General features: G+C 37.3%; 1 protein-coding gene across 2 annotated transcripts in view; it reads right to left on the bottom strand.

Annotated features, from left to right (window-relative positions):
* Positions 1–22359, bottom strand: part of CNOT6 (CCR4-NOT transcription complex, subunit 6) — a 63036-nt gene continuing 40677 nt past the window's right edge. Inside the window, exons 4-11 of one of the 2 annotated variants that reach the window (XM_006898127.1) lie at positions 14169–14273; positions 14018–14086; positions 12518–12675; positions 11308–11462; positions 10444–10598; positions 9385–9615; positions 5819–6021; positions 1–213 (exon numbers count right to left, since the gene is read on the bottom strand). In XM_006898127.1, the coding sequence (XP_006898189.1) occupies positions 1–213; positions 5819–6021; positions 9385–9615; positions 10444–10598; positions 11308–11462; positions 12518–12675; positions 14018–14086; positions 14169–14273 (1289 nt within the window). The remainder of the gene's footprint in view (positions 214–5818; positions 6022–9384; positions 9616–10443; positions 10599–11307; positions 11463–12517; positions 12676–14017; positions 14087–14168; positions 14274–22359) is intronic. The other variant, XM_006898128.1, reaches the window with a different exon arrangement.

The following is a 22359-nucleotide window of genomic DNA, read 5'->3' as shown; positions in this document are numbered from 1 at the left end:
CTACCTTCTGCTAGGAAGGTGAATGCCGTTGACTTGGGGTAGGAAAGGCAGTAAGAGCTCCAGTTGTGCAAAAAGTGAGAAGTGGTCTGAGGGGATAAGTGGGTGTGGACAGCCGCTGATATTGTTCTCAAGTAGCCAATGGTGGTCCAGAGGTCCTAGGATGCCTAAAGTGTTCAACTGAGGTTTAGAATAGAAGATATAGTCGATTATACCCTGAAAAATAGAAAATAAATAAATAAATAAATAAATAAATAGAATGCTAAGCATGCACATAAGCATTCCCTGAAATCCTGAGAGTTTTCAAGATATGTATGTATGGTCATGTTTAGGAAACAAAACAAACTTTCTAGTTTGTGAGAGGAGATAATTATATATAAACTAAATGCCCCTTGCCCAAAATGTCAAAGAAAAGTTTAGGGATGATACTCATTCACCCATCCTCATCCTTGCTGAATTCTCATGAGATCACGAGAACATTAATGAATTCTGCTTCTTTTTCCTAATTTAATGTGTGCAGCTCCCCCTACTCACTATCCTATTGTCATTCCAGTCCCAACTGTCAATCTCCTTTTAGGGAAAAAGTGCCAGGTTCTTTTTTGTTCTAGAGCCTCCCCTATGCTGTCTTCTTTGCCTGGAATACCTTCCTCAACTTGTCATCTGGCTATTTCTATTCAACCTTCAAGTTTCAAGCTCATTCCTTTTCCAAAGACATTCCTGAATTCTGCTCCCACCACCTTAAACCTTCTTCAGAGGAAGGATTCTCTTTGAGAATGTCTATCCTGATTCCAATCCCACTGCTATCTACTAGTTTCTGACTTACACTCCAAGGTGCAATTATATATCTTGTGCATTTGACAGCTGTCTCAGTGGCACAAAGGCATACATGTGACACACAGTTAAGTAACTGTAATTTCTTTTGAAGGCATGCTTAATCTCTACATTTTCTTAATGCATGTATTTAAGCATATTCATCTATCTTTCCCCCCATCTTTACACCAGCAACAGGTACATGAAAACCAAAACAAAAACTGTTATCACCCTCACCATCATGCTCCCCTTTCCTATCTTTTGCTTAGAAATCTAAAAGTTGCTTTTTATGACTGGATTTCTTTACATTCACCACATTCTAATCTCTCTGCCTAGTGACCAGAAAGACATATTTAGAAGCTTCAGTTCATTTAAGCTTCTACACATCCTGGTTTTCCTCTTCCATCACTGGTTATTCCTCTTTCAACACAAATAAAGAGTTTTCTCTGTAGTGTAGTCCAATCTCTCTTGAGGGCTGCATACTCATTTATTTCCCACAAGCTCCATGACTATCTAAAGGGCCTTTCCAGAAACTGTGTGCACTGTCTGTTGGAAAGAAGTATTAATCTTACCAACTCGTCACTTAGCTAATTTTTTTCCAAGTTGTCTCCAAATTGAGGCATCATTTCTTATAACAAACATTTTTTATTAGTGATGGCTAGAAATAACAAATTCTTCTGATACTCCTGTCACTTTAATTATAATAGCCTATATACTGGCAACTAGCCACTCTTCAGCCTAGAGTGTGAACTTCTTTAATATTATCCCTGAGCCCATCATTATATATGCTAATCTCAATCCAAGGATATAGAACTCTGTGCTGCTAACCCAAAGGAAGTGTCTTTCTAGTGATCTGAATCTTTGAATTCACCAGCAGCTCCAAAGGAAAAAGAAAGGTAATTTCCGCCTGGGCAATTCATAGCCTCAGAAACCCAATGGTGGGTCAGCTATGAATCGGTTCTAAGTTGGCAGCAATAAGTTTGAGTTTTTTGGTTTAAATCCAACAATGGACAAAGGGGATTGTGTGTGTGTGTGTGTGTGTGTGTGTGTGTGTATATAAATATATAAACGTTGGAAGCAGGAGGGGCATCCACTTCCTAAACAACATGCCTCCATGAACTTTGATAAATGATGATAGTTATAGAAAGGCTTCAGGCATTAGGGTTGCTATGAGTTGTGCTCAACTCAACGGCAATCAATAACAACAACAACATATATAAACTAAGGGTATCAATAAATGAAAGAAAACATATTAGCTCTTGTATGTGAAGATGAGATACATAAAAAAGGTAAACTAAAAATTCACCTTCAAATCTGAAATCTAATTTTTTCAAATACTACTTTTTTTTTTTTTTTTTAATTTTTGTGTGCGTGTACCGTCAAATCAGATCTGACTGGTACAGGAGGAGACTGTCCCTCCTTCCCCGGCAGAGCATCTGGTGGATTCGAACCGTGCGCCTCTGGGATTGTAGTTGCAGCTCCTTGCCACTAGGCCACCAGAGATTCCCCCAAATACTACTTCTAATCAATAGTTTTAACAGCTAGCAAAACACAGGTTTCAGGGAAAAATTAAAGTAGGTAAGAGAAGGAAGCAATCAGATACTGTAACTTATACTACTAGATTTTACTTTTTAATAATCAAAGGTGAAAATCATTAGGTCCAGTGAAGATCACTATTTTCTTATGTCATACATAAAAGCTATTAAATTTTTCCTGGTAATAATTTATAAGTTGAAGCCTTCATTTAAAGTTCCATTTGCAATGGCATCACCTGCTTTACTATTAGTATGACCTAATATTTTACTTTTCTGGAAATTGCTAACTCAGAAGCTCCAACCTCAACTACTGATGTCAGAGTAAAAATGATCAGCAGAAGGGGCACTTGAGGAATAAGCAGAGATCTGAATCCTTAAGCTTGAGGTCATGAGCCTCTAATACTCTCTAAAATCTTAATTACATTCTAATACACAACCTAGGGACCTACAGTCTACACAGCTGTGCTGCTAAATCAAAGGCTATGCATCTCTAGCAGTTCAAATCCACCAGCAGTTCATCAGGAGAAAGATAGGTAATCTCCTTCCTGGCAAGTGATAGCTTTAGAAACCCAAAAGATGGTCTGCCATGACTCAGTTCCAACTTAATGAGTTTTTTAAGGAGGGTATATATGATTATTTTACAAGATGGCTAGAAACAACATCTTAGGACTTAAAAGAATAGCTGTACAAAAGTGGCTTAAAAGGAGAACTGAACACCAGAAAAGTGACAAAACTGAGAATAACCACTATATTAAAAACTGTCAAAGTCACTATGAAAAAGTTTGCATTATCCTGAACAGTTTACCACTATAAAAAGGCACACAAATATACACATTTAAAAATCGCTAATAAAAAGCTCATTTTTTAACACACAAAAGAACATGACAGATGGTATACCTTTTATCTCAAACGACACAAAGTATTACAGTAGTACTCTTACAAACACAGGCTTTGACTCAAGCAAGACCCACACCTCACTCCATACACAAAAACCAACTCAAGGTGGATCATGGACCTAGGACTAAAACCAAGGACTATGAACTTCATTACAGAAAAGCTAGGAACAACACTAGAAGTCCTAATCCACAACATAAACAGTCTTCCCAGTATCCTGGAAAACCTACAACCAGGAGAAGATAACATAGATGAATGGGATCTTCTAAGACTCAAATCCCTATGCACATCCAAAAACTTCTCCAGTAGGGTAAAAAGGGAAGCCACTGACTGGGAAAAAGTATTCGGTAATAACATATCAGATAAGGGACTTATATCCAGAATTTATGAAATACTTGAGCACCACAACAAGATAAAGGTAAATAATCCAATAGAAAAATGGGCACAGGATATGAACAGGCACTTCACCGAAGACGACATTCAGATGGCTAACAAGCACATGAAGAAATGCTCAAAATCCCTAGCCCCAAGAGAGATGCAAATTAAAACAACTATGAGATATCATCTCACCCCAGTCAAAATAGCAAAATTTAACAGAACATCAAGCAACAAATGCTGGCGAGGTTGTGGAGAAACTGGAACCCTGATTCACTGTTGGTGGGAGTGTAAAATGGTGCAACCCCTGTGGAAAGCAGTATGGCGCTTTCTCAAAAACTTGCAAATAGAGATACCATTTGACCCAGCAATTCCACTACTGGGAATATACCCTGAAGAGACCATAGCTGACATCCAAGCAGATATATGCACACCCATGTTTATTGCAGCTTTGTTCACAATAGCAAGGAGTTGGAAACAACCTAAGTGCCCATCAACAAACGAATGGCTAGAGAAGCTGTGGTATATTCGCACAATGGAATACTATGCTGCATTAAAAAACAAGGAACTCATGCAATATTATTCAAAATGGTTGACTCTGGAGAACATTATGCTGAGTGAAATATCCCAGTCACAAAAGGACAAATATTACATGATGCCACTGTTGTAGAATGGGACTGTCCTTGGGGTTGGGGAGAGACTGAGTAAGATGGGTTCAATAATGTATACTGCACTGAAACAGAGGAGGGAGAAAACTGTTTGAAGGAGATATATGACTAGGTATTTCTGTCATCACAGGAGTCTAGAGCGAGGGCTACATGGTGGAGGGGACCTGGGGGAGGGTTTGTAAAACAATGAAAGAATCCTTTCTTTTACTTTTCCATAATTTTTGACTCATGTACTTATAACTTGTTAGTCAAATTTGTGTCTTCTAGGTTGCAACACCCCCATGATACATCTTCAAGGATATGAACATGTACGGCCAAGCACAATCAATAAGAGTGCATCTAAATTCCAAAATCAATCTCCATAATAGTCTATGTGTTTCCTACTGCCAAAGGGGCCCTTTAGAGTAGTGAGAGAAGATCTTCACCCTGAAACCCACAGCGTCCCTTTTCAGCAGGAAGTAGCTAAGAGAATACGCCATCCCCTTTTCCTTATGAATCAGGGTGAAGTCTCTCTCAGGGAGGAGTGATAGGGAATGGCAAAGGACACACCGACAAAGGAGATTAATCAGAACTGACTTTGACAAGCACTGTGGCAACTGGACAATTAAAACAGACATTCGGATGGCGGGGAAGAACAAACTGGGAAGGAGGATAGAGAGAACGGTGCAGCAATGAAGGAATGAAAACCCAAAATCCCTGGAAATGTTCATTAAAACTAATAAAATTTAATAATAAAAAAAAAAGAAAAGAAACACAGACTTTACCTGTGTCCACTTAATAATTTGCAGTGAACAAGTCTACATTTTTTTTTCACCACATCAAAGATTCTGTTCCCATGTTTGGTTGGCATCTCTCTCTCCCAAACCCAGAGCACCTTCCCACAGAATTAAAAGATTCTTTTCAAAGGGAGCTCTGGTGGCCTAGTGGCAAAAAGCTGCATGGCAATCCTGGAGGTACGCGGTTCGAATCCACCTGGTGCTCTGCTGGAGAAAGAGGGGCAATCTCCTCGTGTACCAGTCAGATCAGATTTGATGGTACACACAATAAATAATTAAAAAAAAAAAAAAAAAAAGATTTTTTTCAAGTTTATAATCCCTAACTGGGATCAAATAAGTAAGGTAAACATGAGTTTACTTACTCATCTGTAATGAACAATTTCAACACATTCTAGAAAAATATGCAAAAAACAGGTAATCTACTACCCTTGACAGTATTGCATACTCAGATTTAACATTTGAGCATATAAATATAAAACATATTTTGCTAAAAAAAAAAAACCAAACACCAAAAAACCAAAAACACCCCAAACCACCAAACAACTGAAAGCTACCTCAGGAACTGATTTACTACCATATTTCATTTGGTTTCTTAACTTGGAAAGACACGTGGAATTACACCACAAGGCATAATAAAAGAATTATTGTCAATTCAAGATTGTACAATTCCAATGTGAATATATATCCGTATTTCAAAGGTACAAAGTTTAAAAACTTCCTAGAAAACCAGAAGATTTTAAAAAATTTTAATTTCAAAACTCACCTTGAAATCAAATGTGTAATTCGTGTAAGGCATCAGGCCATTTTCATAGGCACTCTTTAACTTGAAACCATGAGTGATCCTTCCATTGGTTGTTCCATTTTTCCCATTACAGCTGAAGTTTGTAAGACTTTCATTATATCTCAGTTCTTTAAAGTCTTTATGGTTTGTTTCTACTCCGCCAGTGCTCAAATATTCTACAACACCTATAATACAATTACCATTGTCCCATCATGAGTATAATAAAGTGCACAAAAGTAATTTTTTAAGTCATGTAATAATATTAAACAACTTCATTTTTTGAAACGCTTTGTTGTTTTTACAATCATCATTACTTACCTAAAACCATTTTCCCATAGTTTCAATCACAATGTACAGAACTTTGCTCTTTTCATTTAATACTGCATTACATGTTTTCCCAATTATCTTTTTTTATTGGTTAAACATTTCAAAAAAGGCTGGTGTATAACACTGCTAAACCCATTCTCTCATCTTTTTAAATTCTGGCCACAGAAATGTAAAAGAGGATACTATAATCAGTAACTGAGAACATGGCATTCTGCTTATGCTATTTACTTGGCATAAAATCCAAGATTAAAGTCTATTATGTCATTTTATGCAACAGAAGGACGGGAAATCTTCTCCTGTGCGACTACATGCCTCTGAAAACCTGCTGCAGGGTCAGTTATGGGTAGGTTCTTACTTGGTTGGTACACAACATTCATTTTCTAATACTGCGAAATATGGAAGAAACTGTCATCTGTCACTGACAGAATAAAGTCACTATCCCTGGGCACTAATTGTAGCATAAATGAGACACTACAAATAAATCCCAACTTTTATACAATGAATAAGCAAGGCTGTTATTGTTTTTTTATTTGCTGTTTGCTACTTGTAACACTAAATTATTAAACATTAAAACGGGTCTTGTATGTATATTATATGACTAGATTCTCATCTTGTTCCTGCTATACTTTGTAGTTATACTGAGTAGCAAGTATTTAGACGTACTGCCAGAAAATAATCCTCAAATGTTTCAGTAATTACCAAATAATTTGATAAAATGGGTCCTCCTCTTTTTGTGTGCCATCAAATCAACTAAGATTCATAATGACCCTATAAACAAGAGCTTTGTTTCTTCCCCTATCTTGAGCCAAATTCACTGTGATCTCATCGCCATAATCACTGCGTCAATCCATCTCATGCAGGGTCTTCCTCTCCTGCGCTGATCCTCCACCCTTTCAAGCATGATAGCCTTCTCCAAGGACATACTCCTGGCAACATGGCCAAAGTATGTGAGATGGAGCTTCAAAATTCTTGCCTCCAAGGAACAAAATATTTTGTACTCTCTGCAGGACAGACCTGTTTGGTCTCTTGGCGATCTATGATATGTTCAATACTCTTCTCCAGCACCACAACTCAAAGACATGGTTTCTTCTTCTGTTACCCTTATTCACTGTCCAGCTCTCGGAAGCATAGCAAGTAATTAAGAAGACAATGGCTTGGATCAGGTACAGTTTAGTCTCTAGACGAGCACTCTGGAGAGGGCTTTGACAGCATTTTTCCAAATGTAATTTCTGATTTTCATGACTGCTAGTGCCAAGGGTGTTGATTGTGGATCTGTTAATAAAATCATTAAAAACCTTGGTATTTTCTCCATGCTGCTGCCTACTAGCCCAGTGGTGAGGATTATGATGCTGAGTACTGGCCTGGTGGTGAGGATCTTTGTTTTCTTGATGTTGAGATACAATCCATAGTGAATGCTGAAGTCCTTGACCTTCTGCAGCAAATGTTTCAAGTCCTCCTCAGTTTCAACAGGCATGGTTCGTGTCATTTACATAATGCAGTTAATGAATCTTCATTCAATCCTGAAGCCACATTCTTCTTTATAATTATCTTTCAGCCAAGATGCATGTTATACCAGCAATAATATCCCAAATGCCAAAGCTTGTATTTCTGGCAGCTTTTGTGTACTATTTTTGGATAACCTTCAGCAAGATTCTGCCTACATGTGACATCAGTTAAATTGTTCAGTTTCCATACTCTGTTGCATCGCTTTGGAGAATGAAAACAAATATGCATCTCTTTTAATCAGCTGGCCAGATGGCTGTCCTCCAGATTTCTAGGCACAACCTTATGAGGACATCCAGGGCTGCCTCTGTTGAAATATGTCAACTGGGATTCTATCAATTTTTACAGCTTTTTTTTTTCCATCAGCCTGAACTGTCTCCAGTACTACCATTCTTGATTATATGCTACTTGCTAAAATGGTTCTGCATCAGCCAATTCTTTCTGGTACAGCAACTCTGTGTATTTCTTTCATCTTCTTTTGATAATTCCTGATCATTCAAGATTTTGCCCACATCTTTGAGTATTATAACTTGAGGCTTGAATTTTTCTTTGGTTCTTTCAGCTTGAGAAATGCTGAGCGAGTTGACTTGAGCACATTTCATTATAACACTGCTTTGTCTTCAGGAACTGGTCTTTGAATCTTCTGTTAACTTTAACTTCCTGATTTATCATTGTTTTGGCTTATCTGTCTTCTACTGCCATATTCAAAGTCTCTTCTGATATCCACTTTGGTCTTTTCTTCCTCTTCTGTCTTTATAATGACCTTTTGCTTTGTTCATGGATGACATCCTTAATACCATCCCACAGCTTATCCAGTCTTCATTCTTCAGTTAACTCAAACCTGTTCTTGAAATGGTTTTTAAATTAAGGTGGAACAGACTCAAGGAATAAGATCCATAAGAAAGGCCTTTGATGCCTCACATTTTAACCCAATTTCTATTAATAGTATGTATTTGTTGTGACTGAAATGAAGTAATATGATAATGAATTTAACTACTCTAAAGTATGTATTTCTACCAGAGATGCCTGTACATAAATGATTTTTTGTATATGAGACAGGATAAAAAAAGTAGATGGAAAACAAAAGAGGAAGCTTTTAAAAAACTAAGTATCTTTGAATTTTTTATTGTTATTTTTGCTAAAATCACTTGTATGATCTGTACAGAGGATCTAAATTGCCACCTGAGGTATATTTTTCTAGTTAAGCCCACCAAAAGTAGTAAAATTTCAGATTCAATAGCAGATCATCAAATTTATATTGTGATTACACTGACATATTTTGTAATCTCAATATAACTGGTCTAATAACTTTTAGAGTTAGAGGCTGGATTTCACTGGATATGAAGATAACAAAAATACATGTTATGTCAAGTTACCACTTTGTGTTTATAAAAGATGATTAATATTGTCCTAACAAGCTAGAAAACATTTTTATTATATTTTAACTAATCATAATTTTAAAAAATTGATGTACTACTAATTTGTCTTAATTGAATGACAGAACAGAAAAAAAGATGATTAATATCTTTCTTCTACATTATGTTTTAATAATACTGTTTTATTTTTAAAATGCTTCCCCTACTCCATCACTCAATGATTAAAAACTTGATTCATAGCTTTCACTACAAATGAAAACTTTGTTCTAAAGAATATTTAGAATTGTCAGAACTCATTACAAAAATATTTTTATATTTCTGTATTAAAAAACATTTTCTTACCAGAGTCTGGCAAAGAATTAAGATCTGCACATAAGACAAGTGGAATAGATCCAGATTCTCCCACCACACTGGATTTGAAGCTTCGAGAGGCTTTATCAATAATGTTCTTTACTTCTGATAGGAACATCATAGTCTGTACTAGTTTCACATCAGAATATTCTGGGTCCCAGTGCATATGAGCATTTGCCACAAGAATAAGTTGTTTTTCTGTTCCAAGATGTGGTTTTCCAGCTATATTAGATAAAAAGAAAATAAAAACACAACATCCCACCCATCAGCCCATATAAATCCTTAAAAGTGTCTGAATGCACATGATCTCAGAGTTTTGAACATTTCAGGATAATACATTGATTATCTGTAAGATAATTACTTTTACCTGGTGAAGCTTTGATTTTTAAAAAGTTGTTTCCTTAAAACTTCTGGCCTTAATTCTATATCCTAAGCCAAGTCTCACAAAATGAAATGTTAAGTATATTTAAGTCAGTTATTAAATTTCATTTCTTACCTCATCTACCCTTCAGGTTAACTATTTCAGTTATAACTCTTTCTCAAATAACGAAAGATTTAACCTCTTAAGATACAGTCATTCTAGATCTACTTTTAATTTCAAACAAATGTCTTGAAACCTTAAAATTAAATAATTACTTTAAATAGGAAAAGACGTTTACAAGGTGTTACTATTGACAAGAGGTTATGGAAAGGTATGGCTGATTTCTGAGTAGTTATTTTAGCTATTATGTACTTCAACATTTCTTTGATGTGAAAAATTCTTGAGGGAAAACATACACACTTATATGCCCATTTTGCTTAATGCCTTTCAAAGTTTGAAATACCTTTTCAAGGCAATGCTTTCTTTCTCATCTTAAATAAACTTCATAGTAGAGAAGAAAAAGGATATAATACTTTAAGAAGATTTACTTTCCCACTGAGTTTCTTCAGGTGTTAAAAACAAGACCATTAATGCATAATGAATTTCCTGTTTTCTATTCTTTAGAATGTTAAATTCAGCACAATCAAATTTTGGAGGTCAATTTCACAGGAAGTGAAAAGATCACTCACATGACATTTCAATCAATTCCTTTCGAAGTTCTAGCAGTACTGCAACTCCAATGTTATCTTTTGTCATGACTCTGTTCAGCATAGCTTCAGACCCTTCTGAATTTGCCATTGCTAGCTGATTAAATTCAACTGTGTGTTTCTGAACCAAAGCAAATCTAAAACAAAAACAAAAACACACACACACAAACAGAGCATTGGGAATACCAATATATTAACTCTGGGAAATGTTGTTTTCCCAAACTTCCTTAATAGACATTGTGGAACTTAAATCACATTATGAAAAATGTTCTACAATTTAAATCAAGTCTCTCAAATTAACTACCCCCACCCCCCCTCCAGCACACTGACTAAAGATTTTTTAAAATTCCTCCTGGTTTTGCTACTATTTTCTGGTTTTGCTTATTTGGTTTTTATCACATAAACTTTTAAGTCATTCTCAGTCCATCACTGATAATACCTTATAATAGCATTTTGAAATACCTTTAAAACTTAAGATAATGTAGTCATCTTCCGTTTACATTTCATGTTGTAATATTCCATTGTGTAATTTTTAAACAACTCCTTTCCCAAGTTTAGGTTTAAGAATCCCTCTACCACCCAAGAGGCAAAGTTAGTTAAATGGTGTTTTGATTAACAATTGGAATTAAGTATCAATAAACACCTGAAGAAACAGCAGTACTTTAAACACATCTCTAAATCAAAAGTATTTCAGACCAAAAAAAGAACCCAAGACAATAGTGTCGCTCTGCTGGAAAATAATCTAGTGTCTCATTTTCTTATTTGTCAATAATTTCCATAATCTGCAAATATTTCAAACCCGCAAATATTGAGAAAATTTTCTTTTCCAAAAAGAAAATGACTTACTTTTCTGTTTTGAAGAATATTGCACAGCCATCCACATGTTTTCTCTCCTGTTCTGACATTGTCCTTGCTCTAGACTTAGGACTAAAGAATCCACTATAGCCACGTTCTTTCAGTTCAGCCAGAAAAAAACTGTAATACTGTTCTGTTTCAACCTCCTGAAAAATTATAAATGGCAAATTTACTGCATAAGACAAAAACCAGCTCTATGCTTTAACATTATATACAGTTTGAGCACTTGAAATTATTTCAAAGGAAAGATCAGCAGGAGAGTACTAATTTATCTAAAAGAAATCAGAACACATATCACCACTTGTCTGACACTTTGCCACACTCTGGTGGCTTGAGTGTGGCCATGATGCTAGTATTTTAACTACCAGCAGGGTCATCTAGAATGGACAAGTTTTGGCCAAGGTGCTCCTAAGAGTGAAAGATACTTTGGCAACATTATCAGAAGGGACCAATTCCTGAAAAAGGTTATTGCGCTAGGAAAGATGGAAGGAAGGTCAGAGGGAAAAAAACAAACCACCCTGAATGAGTTGTAATGACACAGTGACTGCAAGGATCACAAATGAGATAGTAAGCATAGTGTAGGACTGGGTAAGGTTTTGATTTATTGTACACGAGGACACTGTGAGTAAGAATTGACTCAAGAGCACCTAACAAGAACAGTCAGAAAACCCACATTATTTTGTAGGTACCAATAAACAAATCCTATGTTATATAGGAGTAATGGAATGGAAAGACACACAAACTCTTCTCTTTATAGTAATAAACTTATGTGGAAAAAGAATCTTAGAGATAAAGGACTTCACAAATCACTAGTCCAGGTCAACAAGTAAAAAGTACTTGGCTAAAGTAACAAGCTTAGTAACAATGGTAATAAATTAAAATTTTTGTCTTGGCAATGGAGAAACAATTTCAGTTAACACTGCCATTCAATTGAAAAAAGTGTAAGGGACACTGGAAGTAAAAGGTAAATGCCACAGAAAATACATTAAAACCAACTTAAATTCAATTGCTTAATTTTAAAGCACAGTGTGGAGGAGCTAAGTAGGTATAATCCTAGGATTTAATAAAATCGGAAAACCTCGTATTTTAAGACCTGCCAAACTTTAAATCTGTCAGTGTAATAATGCATTTCAAGTTCTTCTCTTGGATTTAATTAATATTGGGGAATTTGTGCAGTTTAAATCTAGTCTATATGACTTACCTGAAGGCTTATGATATCAGCGTTGCAGCTTAAAATTTCTTGAATAATGGCCTTTTTCCTATAGTCCCAATTTAGTGCCCATGATGGACAGTAGCCGTATAACTGTCGGGTCGCATATTTATCACAAAGAACATTATAGCACATGACAGAAAACAAGGCTGTAGGAAAGACAATTTTATTTATCCACAAATATGACAGAAGAACCATAACAAATTTCAGTTATGTTATGTACTATCAAAGCTGACCATCCAAGTAGGTTTCAGAGGCCGTTAACTGCACAAGAGGAGCCTGCCCATCTTTCAAGTGTGACATATTTTTTTAATATATACTCATTGATAAGCTACAACATACCGGAAATGGAAACATAAAAACAATTAACAAAAATATATGTGGAAAAAAATGTGCTATCTGTTAAAGATATATACACAGGAGGTCTGGAACTTGAAAGACTTAAGATCTTGCCCTCCAGTAATGTTAATGAAGAATGTGGAAACTTGACAAGTTAATTCTATTAAACCAACCAGTTGGTACTCAGCTGAGTCTGACTCATGGTGTTCTCATGTATATCATATCACAACAGAACTGTGTTCCAAAGGGTTTTCAACAGTTGATTTAAAGGCAACCGGAGGCTCTGGTGGCATAGTCCATAGCTGTGTTGCTAACTCAAAGGCAGTGCTTCTCTTAACATTTTGAACCCATCAGTGACTTCACAGAAAAAAGGCAGACAATACATCCTGTGCAATTTAAAGCCTCTGAATACCTACTATAGGATCAGTTCTCTGTTGGTTCACTCTTGAGAGCAATGAGTTAACTGTCCTGCACACAAAAAGAAATGGCTATCATAGATCAAATTCTGGGGCATACACACACCATGGAAGTTCTCCAATTCTGACACAATTTAAGTAAAAAGTTCGAGGTAATTAGTTTAATTTCTCTCTCAAGTGAGGGTACTAGACATTCAGTAATTCTGAAATATCAAATACATTTAAACATGAAGGATGTGTGCTAGGGTTTGGAAAATTACAAGAAAGGTAGATTTTGGTGTATTTATATAGAACTGAACTTAATCAGTGCTTGACAGCAAGATTTCTCAACAGCAGCACTACTAAAATTTTAAGTGGGTAAATTTTTGTTATGGAGGGTTGTTCCATGCACTATAGGATGTTAAGCACGTAACAGTATCTCTGGCCTCCACGTGCCAGGTTATCAGCAGGCTGTGTCCCCAGTCACAAGTTTTAACAACCAAAAAATGGTTCTAGACCTTATTGAAGGTCCCCTGGGGAATAAAACTGTCCCCATTTGAAAAGCACAGCTATACAGCATCCTTTATAAAGCATAATATATAAAGATTACCAGAGGAGAATACCTCTTTATTTTATTTCTTCAATCAAACAAATCTTAAGTGCCTTAATAATACCCACAAATTGTGTCATGCCAATAATATTGTATACTTATAGAGCACTAAGTAAAAAAAAAAAGAGGAAAAAGAAGTCTACCAACCAGTAGGCCTTGTTCTTTCTGGTTCTTGTAACATAATCCAAGATCTTGGAGGTGGTTGCTCTGTTGAAACTAGTTGAACATAAAACATGAAAATTAAGCAACATTCTTAGATGTTTTCCTACTAAAATGACATAAACAAATGACCACTTACTTCTTTTTGCAGTACCTGCCAAATTATCAAGCAAATAGCTCAGCAGCCTTCTTGTTCCATCTGGTTCCTGATAAAGGTTCAATATATCCTGGGTAAGTGGATTTCCTGAAAAATAAAAACAGGTTAAAGTGGTATAAAACCATTATTGTAGAATGAGTATAAGGATCCAGGAGGGGTGGGAGAGGCTGGAAGCAGAAAAATGTTGATGTTCAGGGAGAGGGGGGATTAATCATTGGGTTGTACAATTTGATGGGAGGGGTGAGGAAAATTTAAAGAATTTGATAACTAGTAGAAAATAAAAAAAGACCATAAAAACAACCAAAAAAAGATTAAAATGAAAAGCAGTGTAATCATCAAATATTTGTAAATCTAAAAAGTACAAATATCAGATCCATTAAAACAATGAATATGCCTATTACCAAGCTACCAAATTATAAACAAAAAAACTAAACCTTCTGAATTGATCTCCACTTACAGTAACTTTATCAATGAGACTAGAACTATCTTTGAGGGTTTCCAATACGAATAAATTTTTAATGGAAGCCGACTTGCACATTTTTCTTCTGTGAGTTTGAACTGCTGACCTGCTGATTAACAGCCTTAATCACTGTACTAAGGGCTACTTTCCAAACTATAGAAATATTTTTTGTGTTTGTTTGTTATGTTGTTGTCAGGTGTCATCAAGTCGAGTACCATCCTAAAATCTGCCCTATCCTGTAGCATTCTTATCATCTCTGAGAGACTAGAGCCCAATGCTGAAGACTCATCTCATTGGGGGTCTTCCTCTCCTTCGCTACCCCTCCATCTTTCCAAGCATGACATCCCTTTCCAAGGAAAAGCCTTGTCTAACTACATGTCTGAAGTATGAAAGATGAAGCTTCATCAACCTTACCTCCAACAAGCACTCTGTCAGCACCCTTTCTAGGACATTATCTGCTTGTTCTTTTGGCAGTCTATGGAATATTCAGTATTCTTCTCCAGCATTACAACTCAAATGAATCAATTCTACTTTCATCCTTATTCACTGTCCAGTTCTCTAATGGATAGCAGGTGACTGAAAAGATCTTGGCTTGAATCAAGTCAGTCTGAACTGACATCACTGCTCTTCAGTTTTTCAGAGGTCCCTTACAGCAGACTTGCCCAATGCAATATGACTCTTTTTTTTTTTTAAAAAAAATTTTTTTTTTCAATACGACTCTTGACTGCTGGTACCAAGAGTGTTGACTGTGTGGTAGGAAAGTAAAAATTATTCAGTTTGTTCTTTTGTTTGTTGTTAGGAGGCCTTAAGTATTATCCACGGCGACTCTATGATCAACAGATCAGAATCCTGTCCTATCTTGTGCCATCCTCTCACTTGACACACTACAGCTCACTATGGCAGTCACCATGTCAATTCACCCAGCTCAGGGTCTTCCTCTCCTTTGCTGTCCTCTACGTTTCTGAACATCATGTCTCTCTCTAAGGAATAGTCCCTCCGAGCAATATGCCTGAAGTATGTGAGGTGAAGCTTTATCATTGCCTCTAAGAGCACTCTAGCTGGACCTTCTCCAAGTCATACTTATTTGTTCTTTTGGCAATTCATGGGATGTTAAGTACACTTCTCCAACATCACAGCTCAAAGACTTCAATTTTTCTTCTATCATCCTTATTCACTGTCCAGCTCTCAGATGAATAGTAAGGGCTGTAGAGATCATGGCCTGAATTAAATGCACCTTAGTCCTCAAAATGACATTATTATTCCTCAATAATTTGGAGAGGTCCCTAACTTTCCCAAGGTAATATGTTTCCTTATTTCCTGACTGCTAGTTCCAAAGGTGGTGACTGTGGACCCAAGTAAAATGAAATCATTGATAATTTCAATCTTTCATCTATCATGATGTTGCCTATTGGCCCCAGTGGCGAAGATTTTTGTCTTCTAGATATTAAGATGCAATCCATATTCAAGGCTGTAGTCTTTGATCTTCTGCAGCAAGTGCTTCAAGTCCTCACTTTCAGCAAGAAATGTTGTCATCTGTGTAACGCAGGTTGTTGATGAGTCTACATCAACATACATGATCCTACATTCTTCTTCACAGAGTCCAGCTTCTCAAATGATTTGCTCAGCACACAGAATGAACAGGTGTGGAGAAAGGATACAACCCTGACAAATCACCGTTCCTGATTTTAAACCATATAGTCTATTTAGGTCCCAACTATTGCTATATATTTGATTCTGCTTGGTCAACACTGTCGATAACAGATAAATATATCAATAAACAGTAAGTGAAACCATATTAAGGCGGCAAGAAGAAAGCATAGAGAACAGAAAGATGACACAGTGAATAAATGCTTTCTAGTTGGAATGGACTCATAGCTGACCCTCCCCTTTGAGTTTCCAAGGCTGTAAATCACACAGCAAACTGTCCATCTTTCTCCCTTGGAGCTGCTAGTATATACAACCACCAGATGCACAGTCTCTGAGTGAGTGTTACACCAAAATTCAAGAACACAATCAAACTAACAAGGAAACACTCTAGTCTTATATTGAGATTTTTTAAAAAAATTCTTTTGAATAATGTAGTAGGATGGGTAAGATTTGGTTTAAGAGTTAACTTACAAAGGGTAGGAGCAAATTCCCAGGGTCTTGAGCATATGTAAATTTTAAAACTGGGCTTTAAGTGTAAAAAGAAACCAAATACATGTAATTTAATTAAATACTAGCCTCTAAGGGAGCTCTGGTGCCTACTGGATAAGGAATTGTGTTGCCAACCTTTAGGAAGGTGATTCGAATCCATCAGCTGATCTGCAGGAGAAAGAAGGGCAATCTTCTCCCTGTGATTTATAGCCTCTGAAAAAATCTGCTAGAGGCTCAGCTATCAGTCGGTTATATTTGACAGAGGGGTAGGAGAGCCAACATGAACTGGGGAAGGCGTCATAATATGTGAAATACAACCTAATTCTGAATGGATAGGGTCTAAGAATTGTTGCATAGGTTTCCATTTAAGTTGTGAGCTCTAAGTCAGTTCTGGGTGGATGGAGCTGTAGAGAGGGCACACCAAAAAAGTGGTGGCAACAAGGATTGAGAAACAGAACTGAAATCTAAATTTATTTTCAGGCTGGAGACATGCTAACTCTTACATGATGTTAGCAATTCAAGTGGAATTTGCCTAATGTGAACCTTGCTTAGGCGAGGTATATATGAGGATTAACAGTGTAGGGTCCAGAATAGCAAGGATCAAAGGTCTTATTCATGCCACAGGAGAGGTACATCAAGTTTAGGACAAAATACGTGAATAAAGAATAGATAAATTCTGTATAATAAAGGGAGGAAACCCCTACCAAAGTGCTGAAAGTTATTAATCACACCAATTGAGGAAAAATAAAAGCATAGGGAATAGAAGAATAATCCAAGTCCAGAAAAAACAAAGACTCAAAGGAAACAAACTATACAAAATAATTTAGAATAGAAAAGGTTAGTAAACATCAATAAACTATCACTATGGCAATCACAAAAATAAAATTGTGCTACACAGTGTTTTGCATGACTAATCTTTCAGCAGTAGATAGGCAGGCCTTTCTTCAACTGCCTCTGAGTGAACTTGAACCATTAATCTTTAAATTATCAGCCAACCATGCCACACATTTACACTATCCAAGGACTCCAGATGATGATGAAAACTATTACATACATCATACATTGCCAGAACAAACAAATCTGTTTTGGAGACGTATAGCTGGGATGCTTTTCAGATACAATGGTTAAGGTACCATCTCATACATTTTGCACATGCTATCAGGAAGGACAATTGCTACAGAAGATTAGACTTCAGCCATCAATAATATGGACTGTACCTCAGTATCAAGAAGATAAAAATCCTCACCACTGGATGACTGATAAGTAACATTATGAAAGCTGGAGAAAAGATTAAAGTTGTCAATGATTTCATTTTACTTGGATCCACAAACACCCTTGGTACTAACAGTCAAGAGATCAAGAGATATACTGAATTGGGCATGTCTGCTGTCAGGGACCTCGCTAACTTACTGAAGAGCAATGATGTCAGTCTGATTCATGCTATGAGTCTTTTTCCCAATCACTTCCCATACATCTGAAAGGTGAACAATAAACAAGGAAGAAGAAGAATTGATTCATTAGAGTTGTGTTAAAGAAGAGAGTACTGACTATCTCATGGACTGCCAAAAGAACAAACAGATTTCTCGGACAAAGTGCAGTCAGAATGCCCCCCTGGTGATAAAAATGACACAGTTTTGTCTCACATACTTTGGGCTTGTTGCTAATAGAGGATATTATTACTAGGAAAGGGACATTATGCTTGGAAATATGAAGTGTAAGTGAAAGAGAGGAAGATCTTCAACAAAATGCACTTACACAGTGACTGCACCAACAGGCTCCAGCGAGTCAAAAAACGGTAAGGACGGCACAGGACAGGATGAGATTCAGATCTGTTGTTCATAGGATCACTGCGAGTCATACTTAACTTGCCTATACCTAACAACAACCAACACTGGCTTCTTCGTTAGAGGAGAACACTACAGGGTCTGGGACAAAGCAGGTTAATGGTATTATGGAATAAATAGGGAGTGAGGTATTATACCAACTGGCCACTTCTGTGAACAGTTGCTGGGGCTTATGTTCAGGAAAAGGCATTTGGTGTTGTTTCTAACTATGGATTGTACATAAAATGAATGATTATAACCTAGGGACTGCAAGTGTTACCAAAATGTGTAGGACAAAGCTAAAAGTAAGGCTGAGAAACAAATTTCTAGCACAAAACACATTCATTTAAAAAGAGGAAAAGTCTTAATTCTCAACTTAAGATTTTGGAGGGCTGAGGGGAAAGTAAAGCAAGAGAACGAAGAAAATACAAAAGGTAAAAGAAATCAATGGTATTAAAGACAGTTAAAGTCAGTAACTCTACGAACAACTTTACATATTTAAGAGTAGAGATAAGCCACATCCAAAAAAAATACTGTCATACCATAAAGTGTAAAAATAGTAATTTGAATAGCTCTACCACTTGTTGTTGTTGATTGCCTTCAAGTCGAGCACAACTCATAGTGACTCTTATGAACAAAAGGCCTGAAGCCCCTCTACAACTATCAACATTTAACAAAGTTCATAGAGTTTCTGGAGGCATGTTATTTAGGAAATGGATGTTAGGACCATGCAAACACGATGTCATTAATAATAACAACTGGTGAATGGAATGCAAAGGACTTAGGAAACAAAGGACCAGTAGTTGGCAATTACAGACTTTGACAGAAATGAGGCTGGATATTGAATGACTAAATTTTGTAAAATTACTGTTTTATTCATCACAAATACCTCTTTAAGAAAACAAATGATGGCTATAAACATGGACTTCACCTGATGGACAACAGAGAAATGAGACTAATCATATCTGTAGAAAGTATTGTTAGAGAAGCAGAGTATTGGCAGGCATAACCACACCATGGGATGAGTCTTCAACAGAATAAATTATTTATGTTTAAGTTTAAATTGAATATGAATAAAATAAAAATAAGTCCACAAGAACCAGAACAGAATCTTTATTCTATTCCACCTGAAAAAAAAAAAAAAATCAACATAGTCTTGTGGAATTGAACACTAATGACTGAAGACCAGATGTGTCATGGGATGACATAAAGATGGGAAAGAAAGATGTCAGAAGAGACTAAAAACTGCATGCACTTGAGTCAAGAGGCCTAGATAAAGGGAAGAGATGCAGAAGTAAAAGATGAGGATTCCAAGGGCAGCTCAAGAAGACAAAGGGAAGTATTGTAACAGAATGTGAAAAGAGTTAGAAGTGGAGAATATAATGGGAAGAACTTACTTGGCTTTCTCAAACTACAACTGCAGAGCAAATTCAAGTCTCAAGCTGCAATACTCAAAGTGTCTGGGCAAAATCTTGAATGATCCAGGAAACATCAAAAGATGATGGGGGGATTCCAAGATGGCAGCAGTGGCGGAAACAGCCTGGTGATCTGAGGGAGCAGCGGACCACATGGAGGAGGGTCACCATGGCCATCTACAGACCTCTGTTTATTGATAATTTTAACAGTTAAACAGTTGATGACTGGTCTTCGTGTAAATTGAGGCTCAACATCAGGAGATCAAGGATTCCCAGGGAGCAATGAGTGAGTTCAGCGGCTCCCAGCCCCCTGTTGCCGAACCCACCCCCGGAACGCAGGGATCCTCTCACCTGGGATGGATGGTAGGCACCACCCCCTACCCCCACTGGTGTAGCAGAGCCACCACACCGCCACAGAGTCAGGATGGGGTATCCCTGGGCAGGCCAGAGAATAAGATCACCAATACAACGAATTGATGAGAGTCACTGTGAGCTGTCTATGACTTGATGACACTTAACAGTGGCAGCATGTCTGAGACGGCAGAAATCCTCAATGCACCACATCTGTTGTTGATCTGTTGACTGCATCTGCCAAGAACTGTTTGGACTTGGGAGGGGTCTGTTCACCACTCTCAGGTCCACTTCTCCATTTATAAAGGGGGAGGGCAGTGACAACTACGTCAAATTACAGTAAGACCACTTATTGGGGGGGGGGGCGGTAATGGTGGTGGTGCCAGAATTGGGAATGCTGTCCCTGGTCACATGGTCTTCAGTGAGGTGTGGGTTCCAGACTTGGGGGGGGAAGACTTTGGGGGAGGGAGTGTACCAGCCAGCCCAGGCCTTGGGGTGAGCTCCTCAGCCCTTAGGTGGTGCCATCCAACCCCTGGGTAGAAAAAACTGCCTAGGGTGTACAGAGAATTTTATCTAGGCTATTTTCCTCCACCCTCTCCCCCAGTACACCCGTAAGTAACACCCCCAAAGCCCTTCTATTTGTAACTCACAAGTTTGTTCTCTCTAGGTTTGCTCCCTTTCCTATAGGTAACCTTAACACTGAGTTTTACTCTAGACCTGACCCTGAACCCAGTTTCAGAGACAAAAAGGAAATACAACTGCCAGCTAAGGAAGCAAAGGAGGATGGAGCCTCAGGGTTCAGTCAGCCAAACTCACCGGACCCACCTGGGAAAACACTTTGCAGTCCAGAGGGGAGTAAATGTCAGGAAAATATCTTCTAACAGAGCAAGAAGGGTTTAACCCAAGACCACCAGAAAGGTGATAAAGTGTGCTCCCTTTCCCCCTCCACATCAATGCCCCTGTTCAGCACGAAGAAGCCAGAGAGTCTGCGCCCATTCCCAAATGAGAAACCTACAAGTGAATGAGACTGTTTACTCACCATTTGGACTATGCTTACCATTGCCCTGTATCATCTGGTCCCCAGTGGATCCTTTTAATTTCCTTTACCTGCTCTCCCCACCAACCAAATTGTGCATCCCTGCAACTGCATCCCTGCAATTTCATTCCTTCCCATCCTCACCCTTCTACTCCCAACCCTCACCTCCTTGTATCCCCAACATGTTTTTCCCAATGAAAAAAAAAAAAGATGGAGGGAATACACAGAATCACTGTATCAAAAGAACTGGCTGACACGGAACCACCATGTTACATGGAATCATGACGTAATGTATGATTAAGAACCAATGGCAATGAAGAAGTTCAAGCTGCACTGAAGACACTGGCAAAAAAAAAAAGACCCCAGGAAGTGATAGAATACATGTTTCAACAAAGAGATGAACTTCTGGACATATTTACCAGTCTGTGCTAGGAAATTAGGAAGACCACTACCTGAATAACTTAGTAGGAAAGAGTCCTATTTGTTTCATTTCCCAAGAAAGACAATCTAAAAGAATATGGAACTTTTAAAATAATACTGTTACTATCACATGCAAGCAAAATATTGCTAAGTATCACCCCAAAATGACTAAAACAATATATTGTCAAAGAACTGTCACTTCAAGCCAGGTTTAGAAGGGGCCATGGCAATAGGGATATCACTCCAGATGTCAGGTGTCAGAGAGATCTTGGCTGAATGCTGAGAAAACCAGAAGAATGTCTATTTGTATTCTACTGACTGTAAAGGCATTTGACTAGGTGGATCATAACAAGCTATGGCTAAGATTGAGAAGAACAGGAATTTCAGAACACTTGATTATGCTCATGTAAAACATATAAGTAAACCAAGAAGTTGTTGGACTTCCAACCAAGAAAAGCCCTGGACCAGATGGTTTTACAAGTGAATTTTACAAAACATTTAAAGAAGAACTGTTACCAATTCTACATAAATT

The sequence above is a fragment of the Elephantulus edwardii genome, unplaced genomic scaffold, assembly GCF_000299155.1.
Source record: "Elephantulus edwardii isolate Elephantulus edwardi_28Jun2011 unplaced genomic scaffold, EleEdw1.0 scaffold00221, whole genome shotgun sequence".
NCBI lineage: Eukaryota > Metazoa > Chordata > Mammalia > Macroscelidea > Macroscelididae > Elephantulus > Elephantulus edwardii.
Note: the sequence above shows the minus strand (reverse complement) of the source record. Positions and strands in the feature narration are given on the sequence as shown.